Source organism: Eubalaena glacialis, chromosome 6 (assembly GCF_028564815.1).
Source record: "Eubalaena glacialis isolate mEubGla1 chromosome 6, mEubGla1.1.hap2.+ XY, whole genome shotgun sequence".
NCBI lineage: Eukaryota > Metazoa > Chordata > Mammalia > Artiodactyla > Balaenidae > Eubalaena > Eubalaena glacialis.
In genome coordinates, this window is record NC_083721.1 from 11907454 (window position 1) to 11934322 (window position 26869).

General features: G+C 42.7%; 1 protein-coding gene across 2 annotated transcripts; it reads right to left on the reverse strand.

The window, feature by feature from the left end:
- Positions 1 to 247: 247 nt before the first annotated feature.
- Positions 248 to 26869, reverse strand: IFNAR2 (interferon alpha and beta receptor subunit 2). 2 transcript variants are annotated; one of them, XM_061193986.1, is made up of 9 exons: positions 26580 to 26869; positions 20511 to 20602; positions 19361 to 19402; positions 18021 to 18144; positions 16498 to 16670; positions 14321 to 14481; positions 11329 to 11497; positions 5834 to 5964; positions 248 to 1666 (listed from the first exon to the last, which is right to left on the reverse strand). In XM_061193986.1, exons 1-9 carry the CDS (start codon positions 26786 to 26788, stop codon positions 962 to 964), a joined length of 1806 nt encoding a protein of 601 aa, XP_061049969.1. In that variant the 5' UTR covers positions 26789 to 26869; the 3' UTR covers positions 248 to 961. The 2 variants fall into 2 exon arrangements, with proteins under 2 accessions (XP_061049969.1, XP_061049970.1); XM_061193987.1 differs by lacking the exons at positions 248 to 1666; positions 5834 to 5964 and adding an exon at positions 10606 to 11079.

Here is a 26869-nt window from a genome sequence, read left to right on the forward strand (position 1 = left end):
TGCAGTGGGGAGGTTGGAAAACCCAGAGCAGGGTAAGTACCAGGGGGTATAAGACACTGCCTGACGCCTGTCGCTAGAACACCTCACATGAACTTGAACGCAGGGAGGGAGAATGTGCCTTTGGCCCCCAGAGGCCACTGCACAGAGTTGGAGGGAGTTTTGTGCAACCTAGAGATGCCAGCAGAACCACACATCCGCTGCATATATATCCCGTCTAATAAGAAACAACTCTGAAGACATTCCCAAGTTTATATTAAAAAGCGTGTTTTCTTTTTTACCAACCTCCAACCATCGTACAAAATTAAATCTTAAAATATGACACAGAGATTCTATCCCTCTCCCTTATGCAAATGTTTCTGTATTAGTCACCCGCCCTGCACTAGAGTTATTTATGGTGTGTCTGTCTTCCTCACTCAGATTGAGGACGGTTGTGCAAGGGGCTGAGAGTTGAATTTTCAAGAGTGTAGGCGACAGAATATCATCTGGGAGGTGCCCAAGACTTGGCTGGACCTTCCCTACTTCTAACCCAACCCGAAGCGTGTGCTTCTGTTTCCTGGTGTGTGCCCCTTTCTCTCCCGCAGCCCAGCCTCCCTTCTCTTTTTCTGCTGCTTTCCTGGAGCCTGTGGAAAACAATGCTGACTGCTCCTGCCATAAACCCTGCTCTTTACTCTGGGAAACATGATACAGAAACATTAGACACCCATGAGAATAAAGGGAATGGACAGGGCCTTTTCCCTTCAAAGCAAATCACTTTGAACAGGTAAACAACGCACTGAATGATACCAGAATACTCTGTTTCCCACCTCCCCTCCCCCCAGACTGGGAATTTGCACAGATGATGTCACCAGTCTCCTAATCCTTCCCTCGGAGAACACTTGGAGACCCCAAAGGAGCAAGTGGGGGTGCTGGGAGGGACAGCACCGGAGGTAGCAGGCGTCCAATTAAATATTTCTTGATTCATTCATCTCATTACATAACCATCCCCCATGTCAACATCCGACTCGGAAGTGTCACTTTTATCAGAAGGAGGATCTTCAGGCCACGGGCACTCCGCAGAGGGGCCGGGGAAGGGCAGCTGTGTCCCTTCTCCGCTGGCCACCAGAAGGTTCGATTCTGTCTCGTCGGGGTCCTCTAGCACGACTGTCTCTTCTGGACGAGATGGTAACGCTGGAGTGACTTCTGAGTCGTCGTTGTCCTCAAGGACCCTCACGCACACAGAGTTCAAATCCACATTGAAGACAATTCTGTCCCCAGACCCCTCCGTGGAGCTGCTGTCCTCCTCGGAAAAGTGGTCCTGCAGCAGTTTCCCTCTCCCCTGGTAGCCCCCACTTGTGCATTCCGACTGCCAGGGGCTGGGCCCTGGTGCCATCAGGGCCTCAGCATCAGCCTTGGGCTCGGGCAGGTCACACTCCTCAGTAGCCGAGTCACTGCAGTCCTCCAAGGTGGCCGAGGACACAGAGGCGGGACACAGCCTGCCCGTTAGTCCGTGCGTGGTGTAACCACCTGTGCTTATTCGGGGGGCTGCTTCATTATCGCTGTCACTTTCATCATCATAATTATAATTCCACACTTTCTTCTTTCTGTTGATGTGAATGACCTCCACGGTAGCCACTTTTTCCAACGGAGGCAGCTCAGGAAATACACAGACTGACAATTTATAAAAATTCTTTAAAAAAAAAAACAACAGAGGGTATCAATTCTGAGTGTTTGTTCTTTACTTTTTGACATAATAAAACTTAATGAGGTTAACTACACAGTGATGGGGAAGGTGGTAATGAGAACGATGACAACAACAACAGCAATAATGGCTAATGGTTACATAGTGTTTACTATTTGCAGGGCACTGCTTTTAGTCATCTACACATGTTATAATTCATTTTACCCTCACAACCGCTCTATGAAGTAGGCTTACTATTCTTATCCCCACTTTACAGGTGAGAAAATGAGGCAGAGAGGCTAAGAAACTTGCCCAAGTTTCGCAAGTTTCAGGAATACTAAGTGGTGGAGGCTGGGTTTCAAACCAGGAGGCTGCCTGCAGCAGAGACTGGCCCACTCCTTCCTACTGCTGTTTCCTCGCTGCTTCTTGCTTGTCAGGGGAATCTATCCATTTAGTCTGGATAGATTTCAGCCCTGGACTGTTGACATTCTTAAGGGTGTCAAGGAACTGTGAGTAAGGAGAGATTCAAGGGAGCCGATTCCGCTGGGGTCAAAGCCCTCTGGACTGCAGAACCTTAAAGAGGCAGGTGACCCCTACAGGGTCAGAGGTGAGAAGAGCAGGGAGACTGCAGCTTGCTCTGATCCAGCACCTCCAGGACACAGAAGGTGAGGTGGGCTAAGGAGACTGGCTACAATGGGGTCATGCTGAGGAGGGTGGTCACGAGATTCCTTTCACAGACCTGGAATCATCATTGACATCCTCCTCCTCTCTGTTCTCTTGCTCAGGCTGCCCAATTTGACAAGCCTACTTTTCCCTGACTCTATCCAGACCTAGCCTTGGGATGAATTGTTCCATTGGGTTGTTCATCATTTTTCTTATTGATTTATAGGGGCTCTTTATATAATCTATAATCTAGATGCCAATTATTTGTTGATTATTTATGCTATATGTAATTTCCCCCAGTCTCTGGTTTAACATTTTACTCTCTTTATGATAACATTTGATGGAAAGAAGTTCTCAACTTTAATGTAAGAAGATGTATCACTTTTCTTTCTTCATGGTTTCTGCTGAATCTTCCTTGCCCCAAAGTAAGAATCTCCTTTATTGCCTTCTAAAACTTTTAAGAGTTTTGCCTTTCACATTACAGTCTTTAATAAGCCTGAAATTGATGTTTGTGTATGGTGTGAGGTAGGGATCCAATTTCATTTCCCCCCATATAGATAACATTTATTGACCTGTCAATCCTTTCCCCACTGCAGTTCCTACTTGTCATTAGTCATGTTTCCACATACGTGGGTATGTCTCTGGGATCTCCATTTGACTAGATCTTTGTTAATGCTTTTCAATAAGGTTAGATAATTTTCTCCACAATGGGCTTGTGACATCTTCTGTTAGATATCTTCCTTGTTTTTAAAATATTTTTATTACCATTGTAATGGTATTATAAAAACGGTATGTTTTCATTTAAATCACATTATTCCATTTAACTGTATGATTCCAAGTTCAAAACCAGGTAAAACTAATCTATGCTGTTAGTAATCAGGAAAGTGGTTATCCTGGATATGGGCAGTGACTAATAGGTAGGAGAGACTTCTGGGGAGGTGGTCATGTTTTCTTTCTTGATCTGGGTGTGAGTTATGTGGGTACACTGAGTTTGTGAAAATTCAGAGCTTTTTGCTATGATTTGTATACTTAATTTCTTGGATGTTGAAAAGCAACTTATATAAAAATATATTTGTTTTCTAAGTGATGGTTGCTAGTGTATAAAAACGCAAGCATTTTTATATTGATTATTTTGTGTGTAACACATTGCTAAACTTATTAGTCCTAATAATTCGTCTCTAGATTCTGAATTTCTTACTTAGCCAGTCATATCATCTATAAATTATCATTGTCTCTTCCCCCATTTTTCAGACTTTAAGCTCCATATGAGCACATTTTTTGTTTGCTTTATTCACATCTAGATCCCCAGCACCTACAACATGTGGACACACAGTAAATACACACCACCTATTTGTTAAATGCAAAAGAGGAGAAGGAGGGGGAGGGGAGGGGGATGGGAGAGAGAGAAAAGACATTGTTTAAAATTTTTAATATCTGTTCTTGATTAAACATACATACACAAACATACTAGACCTAGGGTGTTCTGTTTTACTATTCCTAGAGTTTTTACTTAAACACAGAGTAACAATTTTTAATGGAGAAATACCAGGCAGACACAAGATAACAATACCTCCTGTCATTACTTGGGGTTAACACAATAACAGGTATAAATATAATTGGCATATAATTTGGGTGCGTTTTAAGGATGGGAAGAGCCCCAGGGAGACCTGGGAGGAGGGTTAGTAATGAGTTTAGGTAATTCAGGCAGAAGATTACCTAGGAGGTGATGGGTGTGGTGCTAGGGGCCTTTATATCTCAAGGCTGCATGAGAAATATGAATTGGAGTGGGATTTACCTAAGACCTCAAGGCCAAAGCAGTACATGGCCAACAGAAGAGTTGGAGTGAAGGCTGAGAATAAACTTGCAACTGAACACTAACATAAAAGATTCAAATATACATTGTTAAAGACACAAAGATAAAAGTTACACTGATAGATAAAAACCAACCATTCTTGCAATACAGGGATCATAGTGTGGATGAAATCCAACACAGAGCAATTTACTTCTCATAAGCTACAACCAAATGCCATCTAGGTTCAAACACTAATGGTAATTAAAAACTCCAAAAGCACCCCTCCCCCCAAACAATCCCTCCCCCAACCCAACCTGAACAAATAAGAACAAGAACAAGAAGAGTACATCATCCATAACAAAGAATGAAATAATGCCATTTGCAAAAACTTGAATGGACCTAGAGTTTATCATATTAAGTGAAGAAAGTCAGAGAGAAAGACAGATATCATATGCTATCACTTACTTGTGGAATCTAAAACAAATGATACAAATGAACTTATTTACAAAACAGAAATAGATTCATAGACATAGAAAACAAACTTATGTTTACCAAAAGGGAAAAGGGACAGGGGTGGGAAGAGATAAATTAGGAATTTGGGATTAACATAAACATACTACTATGTATAAAGTAGGTAAACAACAAGGACCTACTGTATAGCACAGGGAACTATATTCAATATCTTGTAATAACCTATAATGGAAAAGAATCTGAAAAAGAATATATATATATATATTCTTCCTGTACACTTGAATCACTTTCTGTACACTTGAAACTAACACATTGTAAATAAACTATACTTCAATTAAAAAAATTTTAAAGAAACAAAAGAATTAAAAAATAAAAAGACTACACTTTTATCACCTGTGGAGGGATATTTATTTGTGGCTGTTAAAAAAATTAGAAGAAGAAGAAGGTGAATGAGTTCAAACATAGAAAAATAAGATATTTCTGATTATTTTCTAATGTAGAAGGAAAGTGACATGATAGGGAAAATGAAAAATGATGGGCAAAGTGCTTGAGTCAAAACACATGAGGAGGCTTTAGAAATATGTAAGATCAATACCCAGACTTGGCTGAGTGCTAAAGGCTCTGAGCAGGAAGAATATGCCTCAGGAAGCAGAGAGAAAATATGAAGACAAAATGGCTGGTTTCACTAACAATGAACGCAAATAACAGCAACTCTGGGGGACAGTTATACTACGATAAATGAACAAAAGTAGAAAAAATGATTAATTAATGCCAGCAGAGCTTTGGAGAAAGGTGTCCATCTCTATGTTGACACTAGCATTATAAATTAATTCTTTATACTTTTATAAGATAAATTCACTTTGTGTATCTATTCCATGGAAGTAATCCAAACTAAAAAGACAACCTGTATAAAAATGTTCATTGCATTATTCATAATGGCCAAAGACAGACATGAAAGGAAAAGAAATCAATCCAAATGCCCTACAGTTGAGAAATGATTAAGGGAAAAAGAAGACATTAATAACAATGGAAAACTATGTGATTATTGAAAATCGTATGTGGACAAAGTATAAAAAGAAAGCAGAAAATTCAAAATAGAGGTTTATAGGGATGGAAAAGAACCCAGAGTGATAAAACACCTTGATGTTTTGAGACAATGGGGTTTTCTTCTGTGAAAATATTTAAGCGTATAATAAAAATTCTTAAGTTAAAATGAAAAGTAAAGACAGGAATTAAAAAAAAATACGTACCAAAACTTTGGGGAAATCATTTCTTAAGCATATGTAACCGATCCGTTTCAGCATCATTACAGTGCTTATGACGACAGCAGCTATTAAAAACAGAGTAATTATTCCTCCTATTGTGGCAGATTCTGATGACTCTGTTGATGAAAAATTAAATGGCTTTATTTCAAAATAAATCCAATGAACAATTGTGGTTGGGAATAAATGCACATTGATCTGGCGGTGGAGGGGCTTATTAAGGGGGCAAAAGTTGGAAAAACTATTGTTAAATACCAAAGAATGGAAAGTAATCCAAGTATACATTTTAAAAAAATGATAAAAATTCAGTTTTTAAAAGTAAAATTTCTTCCAGTTGATAATTATGCTCTATAACTGCACTGTCCAATATGGTAGCCACTAGCCACATGTGACCATTCAAGTGTAAATTATCAAAATTAAAAAAAAAAAAAACTTTCTGAGTCACACTAGTCAGGTCTCCAATGCTCAACAGGCACAGTTAGCATGGACAGCAGGCAGGGAGGAGTGGAAAAGGGGAGTTTGTCTGAAGAAAACAACTGCGTCACTCTGAAGCTGGACTTTGGCCACGCCAGGAGCCAAGAACTTGCTTTGTCCTGTTATGAGTTCTCCTTTAGTTTCTTGTCAAAATTACTTTTGGAAAATTTCAATTTTCTGAATGAAAATAGCTTTCTTCCATAAGTCCAACTGGACTGAGAAGAAATCAATAGTTACATAACTACGGCTCTCTTAAATTTCCAGAAAGACTTTTATTAATATTAATCCTATAGCCACAGCCTCAGGCAAAACAAATACAGGAGAGGAAAAAGTAAAGATGGCTCATATATTTTTAAAGTCTTTGAAAAGGTTTAAGAATGAACAGAAAGAAACTCAGTGAAGGTCTGCTCCCTCAGATGGCAGAAGATTCACAAACCCCTTTCATTCCCATCAAGAATGAATGGGTCATCTTCAAAAAATCTACAAAGAATACATGCTAGAGAGGGTGTGGAGAAAAGGGAACCCTCATTTACTGTTGATGGGAATGTAAATTGGTAAGACCATTATGGAGAACACTATGGTGGTTCCTTACAAAACTAAAAACAGAGTTACCATATGATCCAGCAATCCCACTCCTGGGCACATATCCAGAGAAAACCATGATTAGAAAAGACACATGCACCCAATGTCCATTGCAGCACTATTTACAATAGCCAGGACATGGAAGCAACCTAAATGTCCACCAACAGACGAATGGATAAAGAAGATGTGGTACGTATATACAATGGGATATTACTCAACCAAAAAAAAGAACAAAATAATGCCATTTGCAGCAACATGGATGGATCCAGAGATTGTCATACTGAGTGAAGTAAGTCAGGGAGAGAAAGACAAATACCATATGCTTATATGTAGAATCTAAAAAAATGGTACAAATGAACTTATTTACAAAACAGAAACAGAGTCACAGATGTAAGAAAGAAACTCATGGTGACTGGAGGGAAAGGGGGGGGAACAAACTGGGAGATTGGGATTGACATATACACACTACTGTATATAAAATAGATAACTAATGAGGACCTACTGTATAGCACAGTGAACTCTACTCAATACTCTGTAATGACCTATATTGGAAAAGAATCTAAAACAGGGTGGATATGTGGATATGTATAACTGATTCACCTTGCTGTATACCTGAAACTAACACAACATTGTAAATCAACTATATTCCAATAAAAAAAAAGAAGAATGAATGAAGGCATGTCATATCAATGGCAGTTCTAGAATCAGATCTAGCCATAAAGGCACACCTTTATAATACAAAATTCTTACACATATAGAGCTTACATTCCTGAAGAGGATTCTGTGAACCAAAGTGATTTCTTTGGAGAAGCAATGATGTCATAGAATTCTGACCCACGTGTCCACCCCTCCTCCTGCCCCAGTGAGTCACTTGAACTAGAATTTTGGTTTTGGCTCTGCTTCTAGGGAATGTAAACAAGACACCACCCTATTTAAAAGAGACCTACCACCCTCTACCTGAAATTGCCCCCCTCCCTGCACCCTTTCTGCTTAATTTTTCTCCATAGTACTTACCATCACTTAACACACTATATATTTTATTTTTTAATCTTGTTTCTCTGTCTCCCAGTATAAGCTCTATAAGCTCAGGAATTTTTATCTGTTTTGTTCACTGCTGTATCCCCAGTATCTAGCAAAGAATCTGGCACATAGTAGACCCCTGATAAATATTTGCCAAATGGGGAACTCCTGGTGGTCCAGTGGTTGGAACTCCGCGCTTCCACTGCAGGGGGCACAGGTTCTATCTCTGGTCGGGGAACAGAGATCCCGCAAGCTGTGCATGCATGTGGCATGGCCAAAAAAAATTTTTTTTTGTCAAACGGATAAGCACAGCTTTCCCTCAGGACCTTACTGAAAAAAGCCAACCAATTAGTTTAATGTTTGACAAAGGGGAGACATTTCTCCAGCTCTCTGGACTAAATTCCCCCATATCAATACTGCCTTAAGATACCAGTGTTCACCACTGAGTCCCAGTAAGTTAACTCTGGTCCCAGGTCATCCTTCAGGAATTCCCCACCTGGTCCCTGAGTTTAGCTAGTTGAGGGTGGCTCACACGGCCAGTTTGGATAGTGAGAGGGGCCACGTTATATGAACCTACTTGGTTCCTGAAGTTTCAGACAAGAATTGGGACATGACATATTTGGATAGTGAGTCATACCTGTACTTTAACTGGCTCATGTAATGATAAAAATAATGGAGGTTGACAATATGCAAGATGACGTGTTCACACCAAGGAAACATGAAGTGATGGGACAGCATGCTGCTGCATGACCATTTCTTTTTCAGTGGGTGAAACAGAGAAAAGTCAGGGGAGACACTGAACCATCACAGAACAAGGATATCAACTTCCAAAGAAGCAGTGCCTTTAGTCAGGCTTGGATTCACCTAAGTGCAGACTGAGTTTCAGCAAACCACTGTCTGTCATGTCATATTACTGAGTTTTTTTATTGCTGTGATATTGTGATTTATAATAAGAAGTACATATTTGGTCTTTGTCATCAGTTCTGAAACCCTTAGAATTTCCTAAGTGATTAGAGCAAAGAAAGTGAAAGGAGCATTTTTTGTTATTCATAACAAGCCCCTCTCAACCTCACTTGGTTTACATTAAGGAGGTGATTTTTGGAAAGCCCCAGAGGATGGGTGCTGGTTGCCAGGGGAACCAACCCTGTGATTTACAGAGTTGGAACTTTCAGCCCCACCCCTTGACCTCTGGGGAGGGGAGAAGTGGGAGGTTGAAGTAATTGCCAATGGCCAAGGATTTAATCTGTCATGTCTACATAAGCCTCCTTAAAAACCCTAAATGATGGGGTTTGGAGAACTTCCAAACCTTGCCCTATGCATCTCTTCCTTCTGGCTATTCCTGAGTTGCAACCTTTTATAATAAACAGGAATCTAGTAAGTAAACTGTTTTCCTGAGTTCTGTGAGCCATTCTAGCAGATTATCAAAGCCAAGGAGAGGATTGTGGGAATCTCCGATTTATAGCTCGTTGGTCAGAGTTCACGTGACAACGTGAACCTGAGACTGGGTTTAAGTCGGGGGGGGGGGGCCAGTCTTGTGGGACTGAGCCCTTAACTTGTAGGATCTGACGCTTTCTCCAAGCAGACGGTGTTAGAATTGAGTTAAATTGTATGACAATGAGCTGATGTGGAAGAAGTGTTTGGTGTGGGAACCCCCCCCCCACAGATTTGTAGTACAGAAGTATTCTGTTGAGCAGAGGAGAAATAATTTCTTCATTCAATTGGTTTCACAGTTCTGTTTGTTTATAAGATCATGGTATAGTAATAATAATAATAATAATAATAATATCTGGCCTTTGTCCCTGGTTCTTGGCACAGAATTTCAAAAACCCTCGGAATTTCCTCAGTGATAGGAGTGCCTTTTGGGCACTATATCTGAGTTTATGTTAATGAGCTGAACTTCTGGAAGTTCTGGTCCCACCCCTGACCTCTAGGGAGGGGAGAGGGGCTGGAGATTGAGTTAATCACCAATGGCCGATGATTTAATTAACCATGCCTACATAATGAACCCAATAAAAATTCTGGACAGTGAGGCTTGGGGAAATTCTGGTTGGTGAACATATCAAAGTATAGGGAGGGTGGTGTATCCCGACTCTGCAAGAACACAAGCTCCTGCACTTGCAACCTTCCAGACTATGTACCTCTTCATCTGGCTGCTCATTTGTATTTTCTATAATAAAATGGTAAGAGTAAGCATAGTGTTTTCCTGAGTTCTATGAGTCATTCTAGCGAATTATTAAATCTGGGAACCTCTGAATTTGTAGCCAGGTTGGACAGAAGTGTGGGTAGCCTGGGGACCTAGGACTTGTATGGCAAGTTGTAGGACTTGTAGGACTTGCTGGCATCTGTAGTGAAGGCAGTCTTGTGGGACTGAGCCCCTTAACCTGTGGGGCATGCGCTAACTCCCTGTAGTATCAGAAATGAATCGAACCTCTGGACACTTGGTTGATGTCGAGAATTGGTGTTAGAACACAGATATGTTAATTTGTTAGGGGTTTACATTTTTGTAGGCATGAAGAACATTTGATTCTGAGGAATACTGGAGAACAGAATCACACTGCCTGGAGTTATAGCAAACACCAGGCACCTTGATGTGCCAGGCACTGGTTAGTGATGCTCACTTCAGACACAAATAAGCCATAGCACTTACAGTCACTTCCTTATAAATCTCATCTTATTTTATTTTTACTCTGGTAGATCAGAGCATTAAAGAAACTCTCACTGCGGTTGGGAGATTCAGAAAGGCTTCTTTGCGGGGGAGATTTTCACTTTTGGCAAAACAGTTGGAGACCTAGTGACTTTCCGAGAAAATAATCAGCAGTGGATGTTCCTAAGGCTGATGGATTGTTCTCCCTGCAAATTCCTCCATTCGAAGGAAGGTTCGGGGAGCATGCTGTTTACTGTTCTGATGCCTTGGCCACAGAAGGGCTTTCAGCATTCAGCAGTGACTATCTCATCCACACTGGCAAGTTTCTCTTCCATCTATGAGCTACAGCCAACCTTCCTGAGAGCCAGGCCACATATATGAACCGTACCACATCCATCATTCTGCCCTTTGATACCTCTGCAGGCAGTTGTTCCAGCAACCCAGCCTCCTCCAGCACTTGGCTTGAATGATGGCCGGGCTAAGGGCACACAGAACTGAACTTGATCCTGACTCCCTGAAATAAAAGCATTTCACTTCAGGAGGCTTTCTGATGTTAAAAAGGAAGATACCTGATTGTCCCCATGGTATGGCAACATAAAAGTGACTCCACCACATGGTAAAGACTGACTGACAGAAAACATCTCTGGGATGTGCCTGTGTTGGAAGAAATGCCTTTAGTGCTCCACAACTTTCAGATTCTTCTCTTGAAACAGGTTTTCCCTCAGAGTAAAAGCAAAACATGAATTTTCAAAAACTGTCATACCTGATTCCCATCCAGGTTGAAAGAGGGTACATTTTAAGGGAGATCTATTCATTTTTCTCAGATCTTTAGGCTCAAAATAAACAGATACACAGTAGTTTGTTTTTGGAATTAACTTGTCGATGACATAACTGAAATTTTCAGTGATGTTTCCATTTATTTCGGGTTTATGCTGTAAAAATAAACAAAAAAATCAGTAAGACTTTAAGTGAGAATTTCATTTAGAGGCAAGCCTTAAGAGAGTCTTTGGAGATTTGTCTTCAAATCTTAAACAGGGATAGAAATATCACAAGCTTGGCAAGAAAAAGTATTTTATAAGTTACTTGGGGCAAGCAATTTATCACAAAACTACATGTACGTGTATACACACACATACATGCACACGCACATACACATGCACACATACATTTTTAAACCATGAAATCTAGTCTAGCAACTTCCTTTTACAAATGAGGAGGAAAGAGTCCCAACGAGGAATAAAGGTCTCCATGATGTCATGTTTGCAGTAAGATAATCTTGCAAAAATAAGAAAATAAGATTATCCTATTTCATTAATGATATGTGTCTATACTTCAGAAACTGCTTTTATACATATTAACTCATTTGATTACCAAAAGAGTCTGCAAAGCAGGCATTATTCCCATTCTCCAGGTGGGGAAACTGCAGCGCAGAGTGGTTAAGTAACCTCCTCAAGGCCACACACCTTATCTGTGGCAGAACTGAGGCTGATGTCTAGTTTCCCTGTCTTCTCCCTAAAAACACTTTGCCTCTTCTTCCCCAGCTACATCTGTTCCATTTTGGAATTAAAGAGATGATCTGAAGGTTCTTTCCTGAAGAATAACTTTTGTATAATGTTTTATAGTTTTCAAAGTACATCCTTACCAGTAGTTTCATAAATGAGGATTTCCACCAGCTCAAATACAGCCTTCTATAATAATATTTTTCTGCAAGTTTATATTTGAAAGGAGGAGGAATTATTTTTTAACACCCCGCCCCCGTAGCAAACTAAAAGTTCATGCCTGGAAAACAAGCAATGAGGAAGAAAAGGGCCAGAAACCAGAGGAAGTGTCATGGTGAGAGGGCTGTCCTCGAAGGGAAACTGCAAACCGACAGTGGAGAGTCAGAACATCTGGGTTGCATACCTGGCATAGTCATTGTGGTCATCGTGTGATCTTAAGTCGGCAATGCTTGCTGCCTGTTTCACCGGAAGCTCCCTCCCACTGTGACTCAGATGCGTAGTCCCTGCTCCGAGCCAAGGCCAACCCCGTCTCGTGCTCATGAGATTCCGTCCACTCTCATCTCCTCCCCCAGACATTGCTCCCCGCCCTGCACCCCCCGGAACATTCCTTCTGCACACGAACATGCTGTCATTTCTTCCATCTTAAAAAGTCCCATTTCTCTAGGAGGCGGGTCAAAAAGGATCTTGCTGTGATTTATGTCATAGAGTGTTCTGCCTATGTTTTCCTCTAAGAGTTTGATAGTGTCTGGCCTTACACTTAGGTCTTTAATCCATTTTGAGTTTATTTTTGTGTATGGTGTCAGGGAGTGTTCTAATTTCATACCTTTGACCCAGCTCCTAGAGAAATGGAAATAAAAACCAAAATAAACAAATGGGACCTAATGAAACTTAAAAGCTTTTGCACAGCAAAGGAAACCATAAACAAGACGAAAAGACAACCCTCAGAATGGGAGAAAATATTTGCAAATGAAGCAACTGACAAAGGATTAATCTCCAAGATTTACAAGCAGCTCATGCAGCTCAATAACAAAAAAACAAACAACCCAATCCAAAAATGGGCAGAAGACCTAAATAGACATTTCTCCAAAGAAGATATACAGATTGCCAACAGACACATGAAAGAATGCTCAACATCATTAATCATTAGAGAAATGCAAATCAAAACCACAATGAGGTATCATCTCACACCGGTCAGAATGGCCATCATCAAAAAATCTAGAAACAATAAATGCTGGAGAGGGTGTGGAGAAAAGGGAACACTCTTGCACTGTTGGTGGGAATGTAAATTGATACAGCCACTATGGAGAACAGTATGGAGGTTCCTTAAAAAACTAAAAATAGAACTACCATACGACCCAGCAATCCCACTACTGGGCATACACCCTGAGAAAACCGTAAGAGTCATGTACCAAAATGTTCACTGCAGCTCTATTTACAATAGCCAGGACATGGAAGCAACCTAAGTGTCCATCATCAGATGAATGGATAAAGAAGATGTGGCACATATATACAATGGAATATTACTCAGCCATAAAAAGAAATGAAATGGAGGTATTTGTAGTGAGGTGGATGGAGTTAGAGTCTGTCATACAGAGTGAAGTAAGTCAGAAAGAGAAAAACAAATACAGTATGCTAACACATATATATGGAATCTAAGGAAAAAAAAAAAAAAAAAAGGTCATGAAGAACCTAGTGGCAAGACGGGAATAAAGACACAGACCTACTAGAGAATGGACTTGAGGATATGCGGAGGGGGAGGGGTAAGATGTGACAGGGTGAGAGAGTGGCATGGACATATATACACTACCAAATGTAAAATGGATAGCTAGTAGGAAGCAGCCGCATAGCACAGGGAGATCAGCTCGGTGCTTTGTGACCACCTAGAGGGGTGGGATAGGGAGGGTGGGAGGGAGGGAGACGCAAGAGGGAAGAGATATGGGAACATATGTATATGTATAACTGATTCACTTTGTTATAAAGCAGAAACTAACACACCATTGTAAAGCAATTATACTCCAATAAAGATGTTTAAAAAAAAAATAAAAAATAAAAAAATAAAAAGTCCCTCCCTCGACCTCACTTTTCCCTCCAGCTACCACAGCATCTCTCTACTTCCCTTTATCCAGAAACTACGGAGACCTCTTTCCTGCAGTCAGACCACACTGAAGCCTAGACCCTTCAGTTTTAATTGTTCAAATCATTACAGATTTTTGGCAATGTATTCATTGCCAACTCAGGACTGTTTTGACCACTTACCTTCTTAACGATCCCCCCTGATTGTTCTTCAATTAATGCTAAGTAAAACTGTAATTCTTCCTCATTTAGTATCTTGGGAGCGACAGACTGAAATTTCACATTCACACCGATGTGGTCTGTAAAACCAATAATCTCAAACTCTGGTGGGTCCAAAGGCAGTGCTTAGAAAACAAAACAAACCCCAAGGTCAGTCAATAAATAGCATAACCGTAATGATACCATTGTCATGATACAACCATACCTCTTTACAACTGTCTTTTAATTCCCCGTGGCCCTCGTTGAGGTGTGGGTTATATATTTTTTTTATTGGTGAAAAACTGAGAACAATAAAAGTGAAGTGATTTGTTTACTATTACCACAAGAAATGGAAGACAGATTTTGGGATGAAAGTCAGTATTTCCCCAATTTTCAGGTTGTATTCTAAACACAAGAGTGAAAATGACTTCTTCTCATATAATAATAATAATAATAATACATAAACATTGCAGAAATATCAGAAAATACAGATAGGATTGTCCCTGAATGTGGTTAATCCTCTTTTGTCCATGCTGTACGTGTGTAAATATATCTACACATATAAAAACTGAACTAGTGTACACACACACATACACACACACACATCTAAACTAAAATTAAGTCATTCTTACACTGTTTTGCATGGTATATGTTTTCACTTAATTTATTTCATAAACATATTAATGCATGTTTATCTACATCATGAGCTGGCAAACTATGGCCCGTGGGTTAGATTTTGCACAGCCTGCAAGTTTGGAATGGTTGTTATTTTTGAAAGAGTTGTGAACAAATGAAGGATCTGTGACAGAGACCATACATGGCCCACAAAGTCCAAAGTGTTTCTTCTCTGGCCCTTTACAGAAAGTCGCTGACCCTGATTCTTCATCATAAATTTTCACAGCTAATTCTATTCCACTAAGCGGCTGTCCCATGATTTAACTGATTCACTCTTTTGAACATTTAGATTGGCTCTAAGTTTTCTGAATAGAATCTATATATCAATGAGTATTCTTAGAGCTCAATCTTTGCATTTGGCTGTAATCATTTCTTTAGGACAAATTATTAGAGGAATTCTGGATTAGAGCAGGCACATGTTAAACTTTTCAATACATACTGCCAAATACCTTCAGAAAGGCTGTGTCAAAGCATGCTCCCTGCATTTCCTCTAAATCTGGGTATTTACATGTTTTTAATATTTACCATTTTGAGTCTTGAAAAATGATATCTCATTACTATTTTAATATACATTCTTTAATGGTCTGAGTAACATGTTCTATAATTTGGGTTATTTCTTTTCTCTGTGGACACAAACACAAACAGGCAATTCCACAATTCCAGAGAAGCTCATCAGCATCTAAGTTTGCTACACAGCAGGATTCAGCTGTCATCTGAATACGTGCTTTGCTAAGCACATACGTGCGAGTATACACCTACACAGCCTTTAACACGGCCCTGAAGCCGAATCTTTCTCTTGGAAACAGGCTGCAGATCAGGACACTGAAGAAGTGATGGAGTCTGGCTGAGAGCCACTGCCAGCTGCTCTGTAGCTGTTAACACAAGTGCCAAAGGGAGCTGATTCCAGTTGTAGGGAAAGAAAGAGAGGGCAGACCCGCTCTTGGGATCCAGTCTTCTCTGAGTCTGGGCCCCGCGTGTGCACATACCTGGGCGTTCACATGTGCAAGAGCTACTGGGCTCTGATCTGGGGCAGGGGCTGAAGTATTAAGGAAAACATTGGCCCAAGGAGTTGTGACAGCTCTTACAGGCCATCTGAACTCCGTTCCCCACTTCCTGTTGGGTTGTGAAACAAAGCAAAAAGTAGCAGCTTCTATACACCAGAAACGAACGCAACACTGTAAATCAACTATACTTCAATAAAAAATAAATTCAAAAGAAAAACAGCAGCTACTACTGCCTGAATGCCTGCCTTGTACAGGCATGGATGCAAAGGACAGGTTAGCATTCCACTTTTGGGAGAAGAAAATGGAGGCTCAGAGAAGAAAAGTCACCACTCCACGGTTACGGAGTTGGAAGTAGCAGGGCCAGGAGGTGAACCTTAGCCCTGCGTCTAAAACACCTTGGTAGAACTTCCTACTTCATGGCAAAGCACATAACGATGATCTTGAAGATGATGATGATGAAGATAATAAACAAGATCGACTCACTGTCCATTGCCAGGAAGAAAGAGCCCATACAACTGACCAGAGCTGCGTTCCCTCTGAATCCAACCACTTTGGGGATGTACATCTCTGTCATGTTTACCCACACATCTGTTAGGTCACAGAATGATCTTGTGATATTTGTACAGTCCCCAACGATCTTCATATCTTCTTGTTTACTTTGAAAGGCAAAGAAATGGTAAAAGAAAACTTTAGCATTTATGTGACGAGAATCCATTAACTGCAAGCCCCACTTCCACATTCCTGTCTAGCTCTGCTCAAATGTCCCTGTGTTGTCATCTGCCCTCACCACCTTATTTCAAATGGAACACCTTACCCCGTGTCCCCCCACCCCTCTCTCTTGATCCCTCTTTCCTGTCTCTATTTTTCTTCATACCATTTGCCACTGCCTGCCCCATTATATCTTTGTTTACTGATATCTCTGCCTACTTTCAGAATGTCTGCTCCAAGAGAGCAGGGATTTGGGTTCATGGTTTGACCCCTGGCATGTAGTAGGTGCTCAGTAAATATTTGCTGTATGAATGAATGAGCAAATGTTGGGCGTTCATGGCAGAGGCCCCAGATCTCCCTGCCCCTACAGGACAATCATGAATGCGCCTTGCTGAGACCCCCTCTCTCTCTGGCTGAGGACCACATGGTCCAGTCCTAAGTCAGCCTGTGCTATATGGGGACAACGCAGACATCTGCTCTCTTAAGCTTCAAAAAGGTAGGTGGGTGATACATGTGACTGCCTAACGCAGGGAGAAACTTAACGACTTTAGCAGGTACCAAAGAGAAACCCACAAGAGGCCCTCCAGTGGGTCAGTCAGCAGCAGCAAGAGCTATAAGCCAAATAAACAGCCAACAAAAGGACACCCCGAAGGGCTACTGGATCAAAGTAATGGCTTAGGAGGGTGATTGTTAGACGTGGGAAGAAGAGAGCCAAAGAGGGCTCCGTCCATTAGGTCACGAGTCCCTCAGCAACCCCTAAGTAGGAAGATTAGCACAGAGAGGCTGCACTCTGCGTTGGTTAGTGACCAAGCCAGACTTTGGACCTGGGCCTGTCTTAGTCTGGGCCAGGCAGCTTTCTGATGTGCCACATGTCTCCCTGAGTAAAGGAAAGTAAACACAACCCATCAATATGGTCACCAGATCTTTGGACTTCTGTCCTCAGAAAATGCAGCACTTTTCAACACCCAGACTTACTGAATTAGAGAAATAATTGTGAAAAACAGACACAATAATTATTTTGCTTCTGAGGCTTTGACATGTAGAAATTAGCTTTGGTTCTAAATGCAAGCTTTGTCAAAAATAACTTTGGGTTATTACAGTATTCAGTGTAATTAAAAATGGATGGGTCTTTTGTCTTTAGACTTTTAAAGCTCTGATTAAAAAACCGAAATTGAGAAGGGGCGAGAGAGGGGGAGAGAGAGAAAAGCTCTATCACAAGTAAGATCACCTCTTCCCCACTCCCCACATTACAGAAAGATAATATATTTAGCAAGAGAAAAATGAAATGTCAAACCAACCTCATGATGGTGTACCATAATGTATAGTGAGTTGGTACAATTGAATGGTTTTTAAATTCCCATGATAAGATTGACTGCAAATTTCGTAATGTCATCTTTAAAGTGCAAGATTCATCTGAAAAATCTAAAGGGAACAAGAGGAAAAAAAAAGAAAGAAAGATTGAAATCTGGAGCCCAGCGTTGTATCTTGGCCACTGTTCAAACTGTCCCTTGGGATCTGGAGCCCGACACTTCTAGCAGAGAAGCCCTCCCAAGAGCCCTGGGATCTTGGAAACACAGAAGGAACTGGTTTTGCTGGACACGAGAAATGAGCTAACACAATTAATAGACGAGTAACACATTGGCAGGGTGGGCAAGGCTTAGGAAACAGGAACTCAGCACTGTGTAAACAGAATTTGGGCTCACCCAATTATCACCGACTCTCAGCGGCTGTTTGGATCAAAACAATCTATGTCATCCTGGGCCACCCATCCTCTCAAGTCAACCCTCAACCCCTCCTCCAGTCCCCCTAAGTAGCTTGGCCCACGGCAAGCTTTCCCTCCTCTGAATTCCCCACTGTGCTTATTCCCTATCACAGAGAGGAGAGGGAGAATGTGTGTCCAGACTGAATCTTCCATTTCATCCCCAAGCCTATGCTGAAGTATTGATAGGTGCTATTAACAAACCCATTTTACAGACTGTGAAATTGAGAAGTTGAGTTATGTAATGTTAGGTAGCTGGGAAGTGGCAGCAGCAAAGGAGACTTCACAGCTACATTTGTCAAACCCTGCCTTATATGGTTAGTTTCAAAAAGCATCTAAGTTTCCTATGGTTAGGACCTGGGCCTTTGCTTTTTGGTTGCCGAATCTTCATTCCCCCAGTGCTCATCACAAGGCTGGATACATATGTAATGCATAGTGATGTTTTGTGGACAGGTTTATATGTAAGTAAGAAATTTAGTTTAAAAAATGTGTTTTCCTTTATCTGGTACCAGGTACCAGGTAACAGGTGGAAGAATGCAAATTAATGGGAAATTATTTCTGGATGATTTTTTGTTTGGCACAGTCTGTGTCTCCTCATTCTTCTACTAGTGAGAATATTAAGAGGTGAATATTCTTTTAAGGGGTTTAAAGATTAACTCTAGTGTTAATTTCTTATAATAGTTTTATGAGACAAATGTGAAAACCGGTATTGGCTAAATTCTCCTTTAACAGGGAAAGTATTTGAGGAAAAAGATTCAAACAAAATGGCAACAGATCTGGGATCAGAAATCAAATTTCCCACACTTTTGACTTCTAAATGGTCACTCCAACACTCTGACCCTTACAAAAAATTTTGTCAAGCCAACAAAAATCTCTTACCAGGCAAAACATACGAAATACCAAACATGAGGCTGATGTGCACTGGGAAGAAGAAAAACATGTTAGACAAGCAACAACACTTTCACCAGGTTCAATTTACGATTGCTGCTCTGAGTCTGGGATTCTTCTTCACAGATGTATTTATATTGGATTGAGACTTTTCTTACGCTAAAGAAAAAAGCTCAAGTAAATGGTTCTTAGAGAGCTGACTTTGGTATCAGCAGCGCCTTGTCTAAGGATGTTTTGTCCTGACTGGATCCAAAATAAGATGTTTGGGAGCTGATACTAGTCATGAGGGTTGGCTGGTTGAGGGACTGTCCTGAGAAGCAGTCATCTGTTTGGAACAATTCTCAGAATATGAATAAGCATGTTGCTAATTTAAAAACTTCCAAAGTAAAGATATTTACCAGGGTTGGTGGAAGAAGAAAGGTCTTGGTGATGGGAAGTGGGGATTCTCATTTGTTTCCTGGATGTCACCACGACTTGGCGAGTCGGGTGGCGAGTTAGGGGCATTTTTAGTAGGTGGGGGACCAAGGCTGTCATATACTCTCCAATGCATGGCACTTGTCGGGGGAGAAGTGTCCCACTCATGGATACCTTACTGATAAACTATGGAACAGATGACACAGTGATACTGAAATAGAATCAAAAGAATGGTAAAGAAAAGGCACAAATGAATAGGACTATGGAAAAAGAAATCAATAATAAATGAAGTGTGGAAACCAAAGTTCAGGGATGACTGTTTGGTTTTGTGATGAGGAGGGAGATAAGGCATCTGGCCTCTTTCCAAATGTAGGAGTAGAGTGATAAACTGCACCCTGGATTAGAATGAGGGTATTAAGGGAAACTACTCTTCAAATTACAGTGAGGCTAACCCCATTCATTATTGAGCCTTAAGTCAATTATTATTTGTTTGTTTTCCTAAGACAACAGTAGGGCAGAAACCCATTGTGAATCAAACCATTAATGTTTGTTTCCTATCTACGTTCCAATTGGCTCTTGACATTGGGCAGCTGATACTGGATCCTCAAGGCAGGGAAATCAATTGGGTACTCCCTAACAGGGTCCCTGGCAAAGGACCCTGAGAAAAGTGTTACTATGAGAAAAAGGACCCTGAGAAAAGTGTTACTATGAGAAAAGTAACACTTACCCATGGGATACAAATTAAGTGGTCCAACCGCTGAGACATTCTGGCTCAAAAGCATCTTTGTTATTTTATATGTCCTTTCTTTACTTTCACATCTGAAAAGCAATCAATATTAGGTGATCAAAATTCTGAAGTGTCTAATTAAACTGCAAAGATAACGGGCAAAGACAAGACAATGAAAGATCAGCAGGAAATTCCTGATTCCAGGTTTCCTCTGCCCTTCTGGGAGCTGGACCATTTACCCCATTTACACGAGCAGCTTTACCTCAGCTTCTGGGACCAATTCCCTACCTAGGCAGGGAGAAACTTTAAATTCAACTTTTGAACAGATAACGCAGTCATTTGGTTCCAAACTTTTCAACATACAAAAAAGTAAATAGTGAAAAGTCTTGCTTCCTTCAGAAAACGATTTTTATTTGTTTTTTTGGTGAGTCCTTCAGAATATCTTCATGCATAAGCAAAAACAAATATGTACTCTTATCCCCCCAACCCCTTTGTTTTACACAGAGACAGCATATACATTCCCTGTCCAATTCCTGCTTTTTCTACTTAAAAATATATTTGGGAGATCTTTCTACATCAGCACCAAAGAGAATTTCCTTGTTTTTTTAAGTAGTTGCACAGTCTACTCTATGGACATACCATGATTTATATAATCAGTCCCCACGACGAACATCTGAGTGGCTCCCAACTGTTTCTGCAATGGATAATCTTGGAAATGCCTTATTCTGCACATGTCACGTCTAAGTGTGAGAAAGCTTCCCAGAAGTAGGACTGCTAGGCCAAAGTGTGTATCAGTCAGGGTCCCAGCAGGAAATAGCACATTCAAGTTAGGATAATTTGAGGAAGATTTTAATCAAGGGACTATTTACAAATGTGTGAGCCAGATGCAGGCCAACCATAAGGAAGAGTGTAGTATCTGAAACTAACAACAGCAGGGGTTCTTATCATTCCTGGGCTTGAGGTGCAGAAGGAAGATATCAACACTGGAATTTGGAAGGAGAGAATCCTGTGTAAGGAGCTAGGATGTAGGCTGACCCTAAGTGACTGTGCAGCGAGGGGGCTGAGGGATAAACATTCCTCACTGTCTTCTCTTACTTGGGGCTCCCCATTGGCTGAACCCAATCAGAAGTCACAGGACAAGGCTGCGGGCAGCTGTACCCATACAAGACAGGATCCCAGGGCACAGTAAAGGGTGGGGAAGGTGGAGGCTGGGTTTGCAGGGGCAGACAGAAGAGACCTGGCACAAAGGGGCCATTTGTAATTTTTCTTGGTTTTTTTTTGGCCGCACGGCGTGTGGCTTGTGGGATCTTAGTTCCCCGACCAGGAATTGAACCTGTGCCCTCTGCAATGAAAGCACAGAGTCCTAACCACTGGACCACCGGGGAAGTCCCTGCATTTGTAATTTTGATAGAAACAGTCACACTCTCGCTGCTTGTGGCTGTACCAATGTACACAACTGCCTGCGACGTGTGAGAATTTCTGCTTCCCCACAAAGGAAGAGCTTGTGGGGATGGATAATAATTATGATCATGATAACCATCAAGCTCTTGGATTTCTAAAAATCAAATTCATAAATGCAAAGTTGTCTTCGGACTAATATTCATTTTGTATTTCTCTTATTCTGGGTAAGATTGAGCATGTTTTCATATACGGAAGAGCTATTTCTTTTCTTGTTAACTGTCTGTATCTTTGTCCATTTTTCTATTGAGTTGTTGCTTTTTTTTCTTATTGGTTTGAAGGAGCTTTTTAAGTATGAGGGAAACTGGCCCTTTGTGATATGAATCACGTCTTTTTAAATTTTTCTCTGCCGTTGTCACCTGTCCTTTGATTTGCCAGTGCTATTTGTGTTTTTTAAACCATGCAGAAACTTCTGGGTTCTATGCTTTCAGATTTAAAGGTATTTTCTTTCTTAGCACTTGCATTTTGAGTTACAAAGTCTTCCTCCCTCCAAGGTGAGAAAGGAATTCTTCAAACATTTTAAGGAACCCCCAATCGGTCTCATTCCTTCTCTCCCTCGGAGCTTTTGTCTCCCTCCATCCAAGCAACTGGGTATTCTTCTGTCCCCCAAAACACTGAGGCAGCATCAAGCCCCGAGTCAAAATGAAAATGCGAGCATGCCTTGAAGTAGCAAACTCAAGAAGCAAACCAGACTCAGGAAGGTAGCAAGGAGGAAGAGAGGGTCCCCCAGGCACACAGCCAGCCCAAGGAGCACTCTCTCATGCACAGGGATACTCAGGGCCAGTGCCACTCCCCACAGGTGCACACATGCACTTGCACCTGAAGGACGCTGGGAACCCTCTCCTGCTAGCCACCCAACACACCAGCCTGGGATGGGCTCTGGGAAAATCAAACCCTGAGTCTCCCCTTTCCAAGGATCTGCTATCCCAATCCACAGCATGCTGGTGACGCTGAAGTGTCTTTAAACCTCTGCTCCTGGCCACGCTATGTACCTGAATCAAGGCTGACCTAGAAACTTAACCTGCGATGGACCAGCTAGCCACTCCCTGGGTGAGGCGGGCCGGGGACAGCTTCCAGTCTGCCCGGCCTACCCTCCCTGTACGCACGCCAGATGGGCATCAGTGCAACACGGGAGTCTCCCACGATGCAACCCAGCTGCTGCCCCCATGAAAAGAGTGTCAACAGTCAAGGGGTGTAGAGAGAGAGGCCAGGCAGGGTCCCCATCCTGCAGAGAAGGGGCGAGTAAGACCCAAGTGTGAACTGAGACTCCAAGCCTGCTGTGTGTTCCATTGTCCCACCAGATTTCACTAACAAAACACAAGTTCAAAGACAAAATGATTAAGAATTTCAAGACAACCACAGGAGAGCAATAAACCAAGTGTGGGACTCTTCTACATGCAGGGTCCCTGGGGACTGAAGCCGGCCCTGGCTACAGAGATGAGAGTAACGAGAGCTTCAGGAAGCCTGATCTGTTTGGAGTCGGGGAGAGTCTTAAGGAGCTTCATGAACAAATCCAGGCAGGATGCCAAGATGGGAAATTAGATTTTCCAAGCAAGCAAGAATCTAGTACCAGAAACCTAACTGGAAGTGGAGTATGAGTCACCAGGAACAAAGAGAGGGAGGAGGCGTCCCCTGGCCCAGAGCAGGAGAGCGGGGCTTCTCATTGTGTAGTTGTGTGTGTGTACTTCTCAGCTGCTGAACAGAGGGAAGGTTTTGCAGATGCAGAACAAAGGCAAAGATGTGCTACCATCAGAACAAAACAGAGGGACCAGAGGCCACAGGACAGATGACCAGGTAACAAGGGAGTCACACCCAAAGTGGCATTCTACAACCTTGGTGCGCCCAGCACCTAGGGAACGTCCACAATCATGCAGGCCCTCTGCTGAGGAGTAACGATGGGAGATGACATCACATCTCACAAAGATATCTCTGTAGATGTTCTGAATGGATACAATATTATGGGATAAGTTGAGGTGCCTGGATAGCTCATGGGTGGTAGATGGCAATTTTGACTTGGAATCTTTTGGATTTCTCTAGAAAACCCTGGGTGAGACCTGATAGCGTGATAGTCAAGAGGACTTTTTAATGTGTTTTTAGCTTGAATTCAAGTCTGCTATTTTGTGTGCTATGAAATGCCAATTGTAATTCAGTGATTCTTCATTTGGATTAAATGCTCTTACATTTGCATTTAGATCTGGCTTTTGCACAATGTAAAGGAGAATGGTAAAATTCATGCTAGTAATTAAATTTATATTTTTTTACTTAGAATGACCTTCAATAGGAAAAAAAAAAAAAAAGGGCAAGTTGAGAGACACCATGGGAGAAAAGAAAAAGCTTTATATTTTAGTACCTTTGGTGGTACTTTTTCCTACTTTTTAATCCAATGGGGCCCTGCATTTTAATTTTGCTCTGGGCCTTGCAAATTCTGCCACCAGCCCAGCCTGTAGTTCACTGCTGCCTGACAAGAAACCAAAGCCTTAGGTTGAATTCAAGGCTGCCACCAGCCTTTCCAGTGTTCCCACTACTGTCCCACACATCACATCCTGCTCTGACACTCCCATCACCACCCACCCTGCCCCCTCCCCGACTCCCCACCCAGCAATCCTTGCCATTGATACCCAAACAAAAAACTACCCATTTTTAAGGCCCAGCTCAAGGAGATGCAACCTGGGCAAAGTGATTCTTCTCTGAATTTCAACTCCTCCTAAACAGACAGACAGACAGACAGACAACCCTCACGGAACTTGCTGCCCCCTATTCTCCTGGTAGAGAGCAGAATGCTGTCTTTTCTCCTACCCAGCACAGCCTGACACCTGGCGCATCTTTGCTAATCAATGAATGAATGGATTCAGAAAGACTCTACAAATAAAACTACATACTTTTTCTCCTGGAAATTAAAAAAAAAAAATACAAAAAAAAAGCACAAAGAAGAAAGTACCAATCATCTTTATTTTTACCACCAAGCACCAACCATTGTTTATATCTTGGCATATTTGTTTCTAGTTTATGTCTTGTTTTGGTAAAAATACTTCTACGCACTCATTAAAAAAATTAAAAATAATGTATAAAAGTAAAATCCCAGCATCCTGATATTTCCATCATTAACATTAGGTGGACAGAATCCCAGAGATCTTTCTATGCATAGACACACACAACACACACACAAACACACTCACACAGATGCTTCTGTCTAAATTTATTTTACTTGGAAAAAAACTGAAGCAAAGGCTGAAGAAATTGTTGACACAAATTATTTCCGTAAGAAAGAATAGCTCCCTAAAATATCCCTCTAAAGTTAAAAAAAATTACAAAAGACATTAGGAAGTTGGAATATGATCTGTTCACAGCATTCTAACTGTTCGACCCTGTTTACTGATCCATGCTTTCAAAGATGGGAACTAGGACTTCCCTGGTGGTGCAGTGGTTGGGAATCAAGCCATTTCCTGCGACAAACGGGTCAAACCTTATCACTGATGCGCACATTACTAGGAAATGTTTTCTTTAGAGCACATTTTGCTATGGCCTCGCTTCCACCCCTTTTGTCTCCAAGCCAGAACCGTAGGGGGAAGGATACTTTGAAACCTGTTCAAGATGCGGGACAAGTGACGGACGGCCTGTTGGTCTCAGCCGCCGGGGTCAGTTAGTGTGACACCTGGGGGAGGGGGGACTCCAGGCCTCTCGCTCGCTGCGCCTGCCTCTGCACCGCCCATCTCGTTCCGCTCAGTTTCTAAGACTTTTTGCCAAATAAAAGCAAGGAGATCAAACAAACATTAAAAGAGAGAGAGAGACGGACAGACAGACAGACGGGACATCTAGAGTTTCTCAAAGCCATCGCTAGCCACACAAGTGGGTTGATGGATCCAATTAACTGGGTTTAACTGGTTTCTTTGGTCAGGGTTGAAACGCGAGCGTCGACTCGCACCCCGTTCCTCATTCCTTCCCGACCCTGGAGGGGGACCCACTCCTGTCCCCGCGACGCTGTCCCATCGCCCCGTCCTCCCTCCAGCTTCCAAGCGATGGGTCTGAAAGGACATAGGACACTCCAGCTCCGGTTGCCCTTCCGTGACCCTCTCCCGCCCGGGAACAAAGGATGGCTAAACTCAGTTTGCTCTCTTGGAGGGCGGGCGGAAAACCCCGGACCGGAGACCCGAGCCGCTAACCCAGTTTTGCAAGGCGTTGTGGATCGTGAAGAGTTTGACTTTTGAACTTGACAGTGGCTCTCATCTCGCAGCGGCCCGCGCCCTCGGTGTGGCAGGTGGTGGAGCCGCAGGGCTGGGCGCGTGAAGACGGCTCCCAGGAGGGGCGATGAGCGCGGGACGGCCGGCCAGGGCCGAGGGCAGCGCGGCCGCGGGGGACAGTCAGTGGACGCACTCCAGCGACCCGCCGGGCCGCGGGGGGCGTGGGCGGGGGGCGGCCCCCGGGAGAAGGGCGGTGGCAAACCCCCGCCCCACCCCCACCCCCGGCCCGGAGCGCCGGCGGGAGCGCGTGGAGTCCGGTGCGGGGCGGGGAGAGACAGGAACCTGGAGAGCGATTCCGGGAAGCGGCTGCGGGGAGGCGGCGTTCGCCCGGTCCCCGCCCCCTGTCCCCGCCACCCCAGTAGTCCCGCGTTACCTCGGCCGTTTGGCCTCGCCGTTTGGCCTCGCCGTTGTCCTCGGGGTGCCAGCCTCGGGCGCACCCGCCGCAGCCAGGCTCCGCCGCCACCCCTCCGCACCCCTGGTCGGCGCTCGCGACCAGGATGCGCGCGGCTGGCGGCCCCTTCGGCAGTGACGACCGTCGTGGGGCAAAGGCGAGAAGAGTGGCGAGGTGGTGGCCCTCACCATCCGCTTCGAGGGTGCCCCGGATCGGTCCTCGGGGTCTCCTCCCCGAGAGGTGGAGCAAGTCTTTAGTGCGGGTGCGCGCGC

Coding starts and splice junctions, on each gene's coding strand:
- IFNAR2 (XM_061193986.1), bottom strand. CDS start 26,788: ATGGTGAGGGCCACCACCTCGCCACTCTTCTCGCCTTTGCCCCACGAC. Junction 20,603..26,579: donor GGCGAGGCCAAACGGCCGAG/GTAACGCGGGAC, acceptor ATTGCTTTTCAG/ATGTGAAAGTAAAGAAAGGA. Junction 16,671..18,020: donor TTATGGTACACCATCATGAG/GTTGGTTTGACA, acceptor TGCCTTTCAAAG/TAAACAAGAAGATATGAAGA.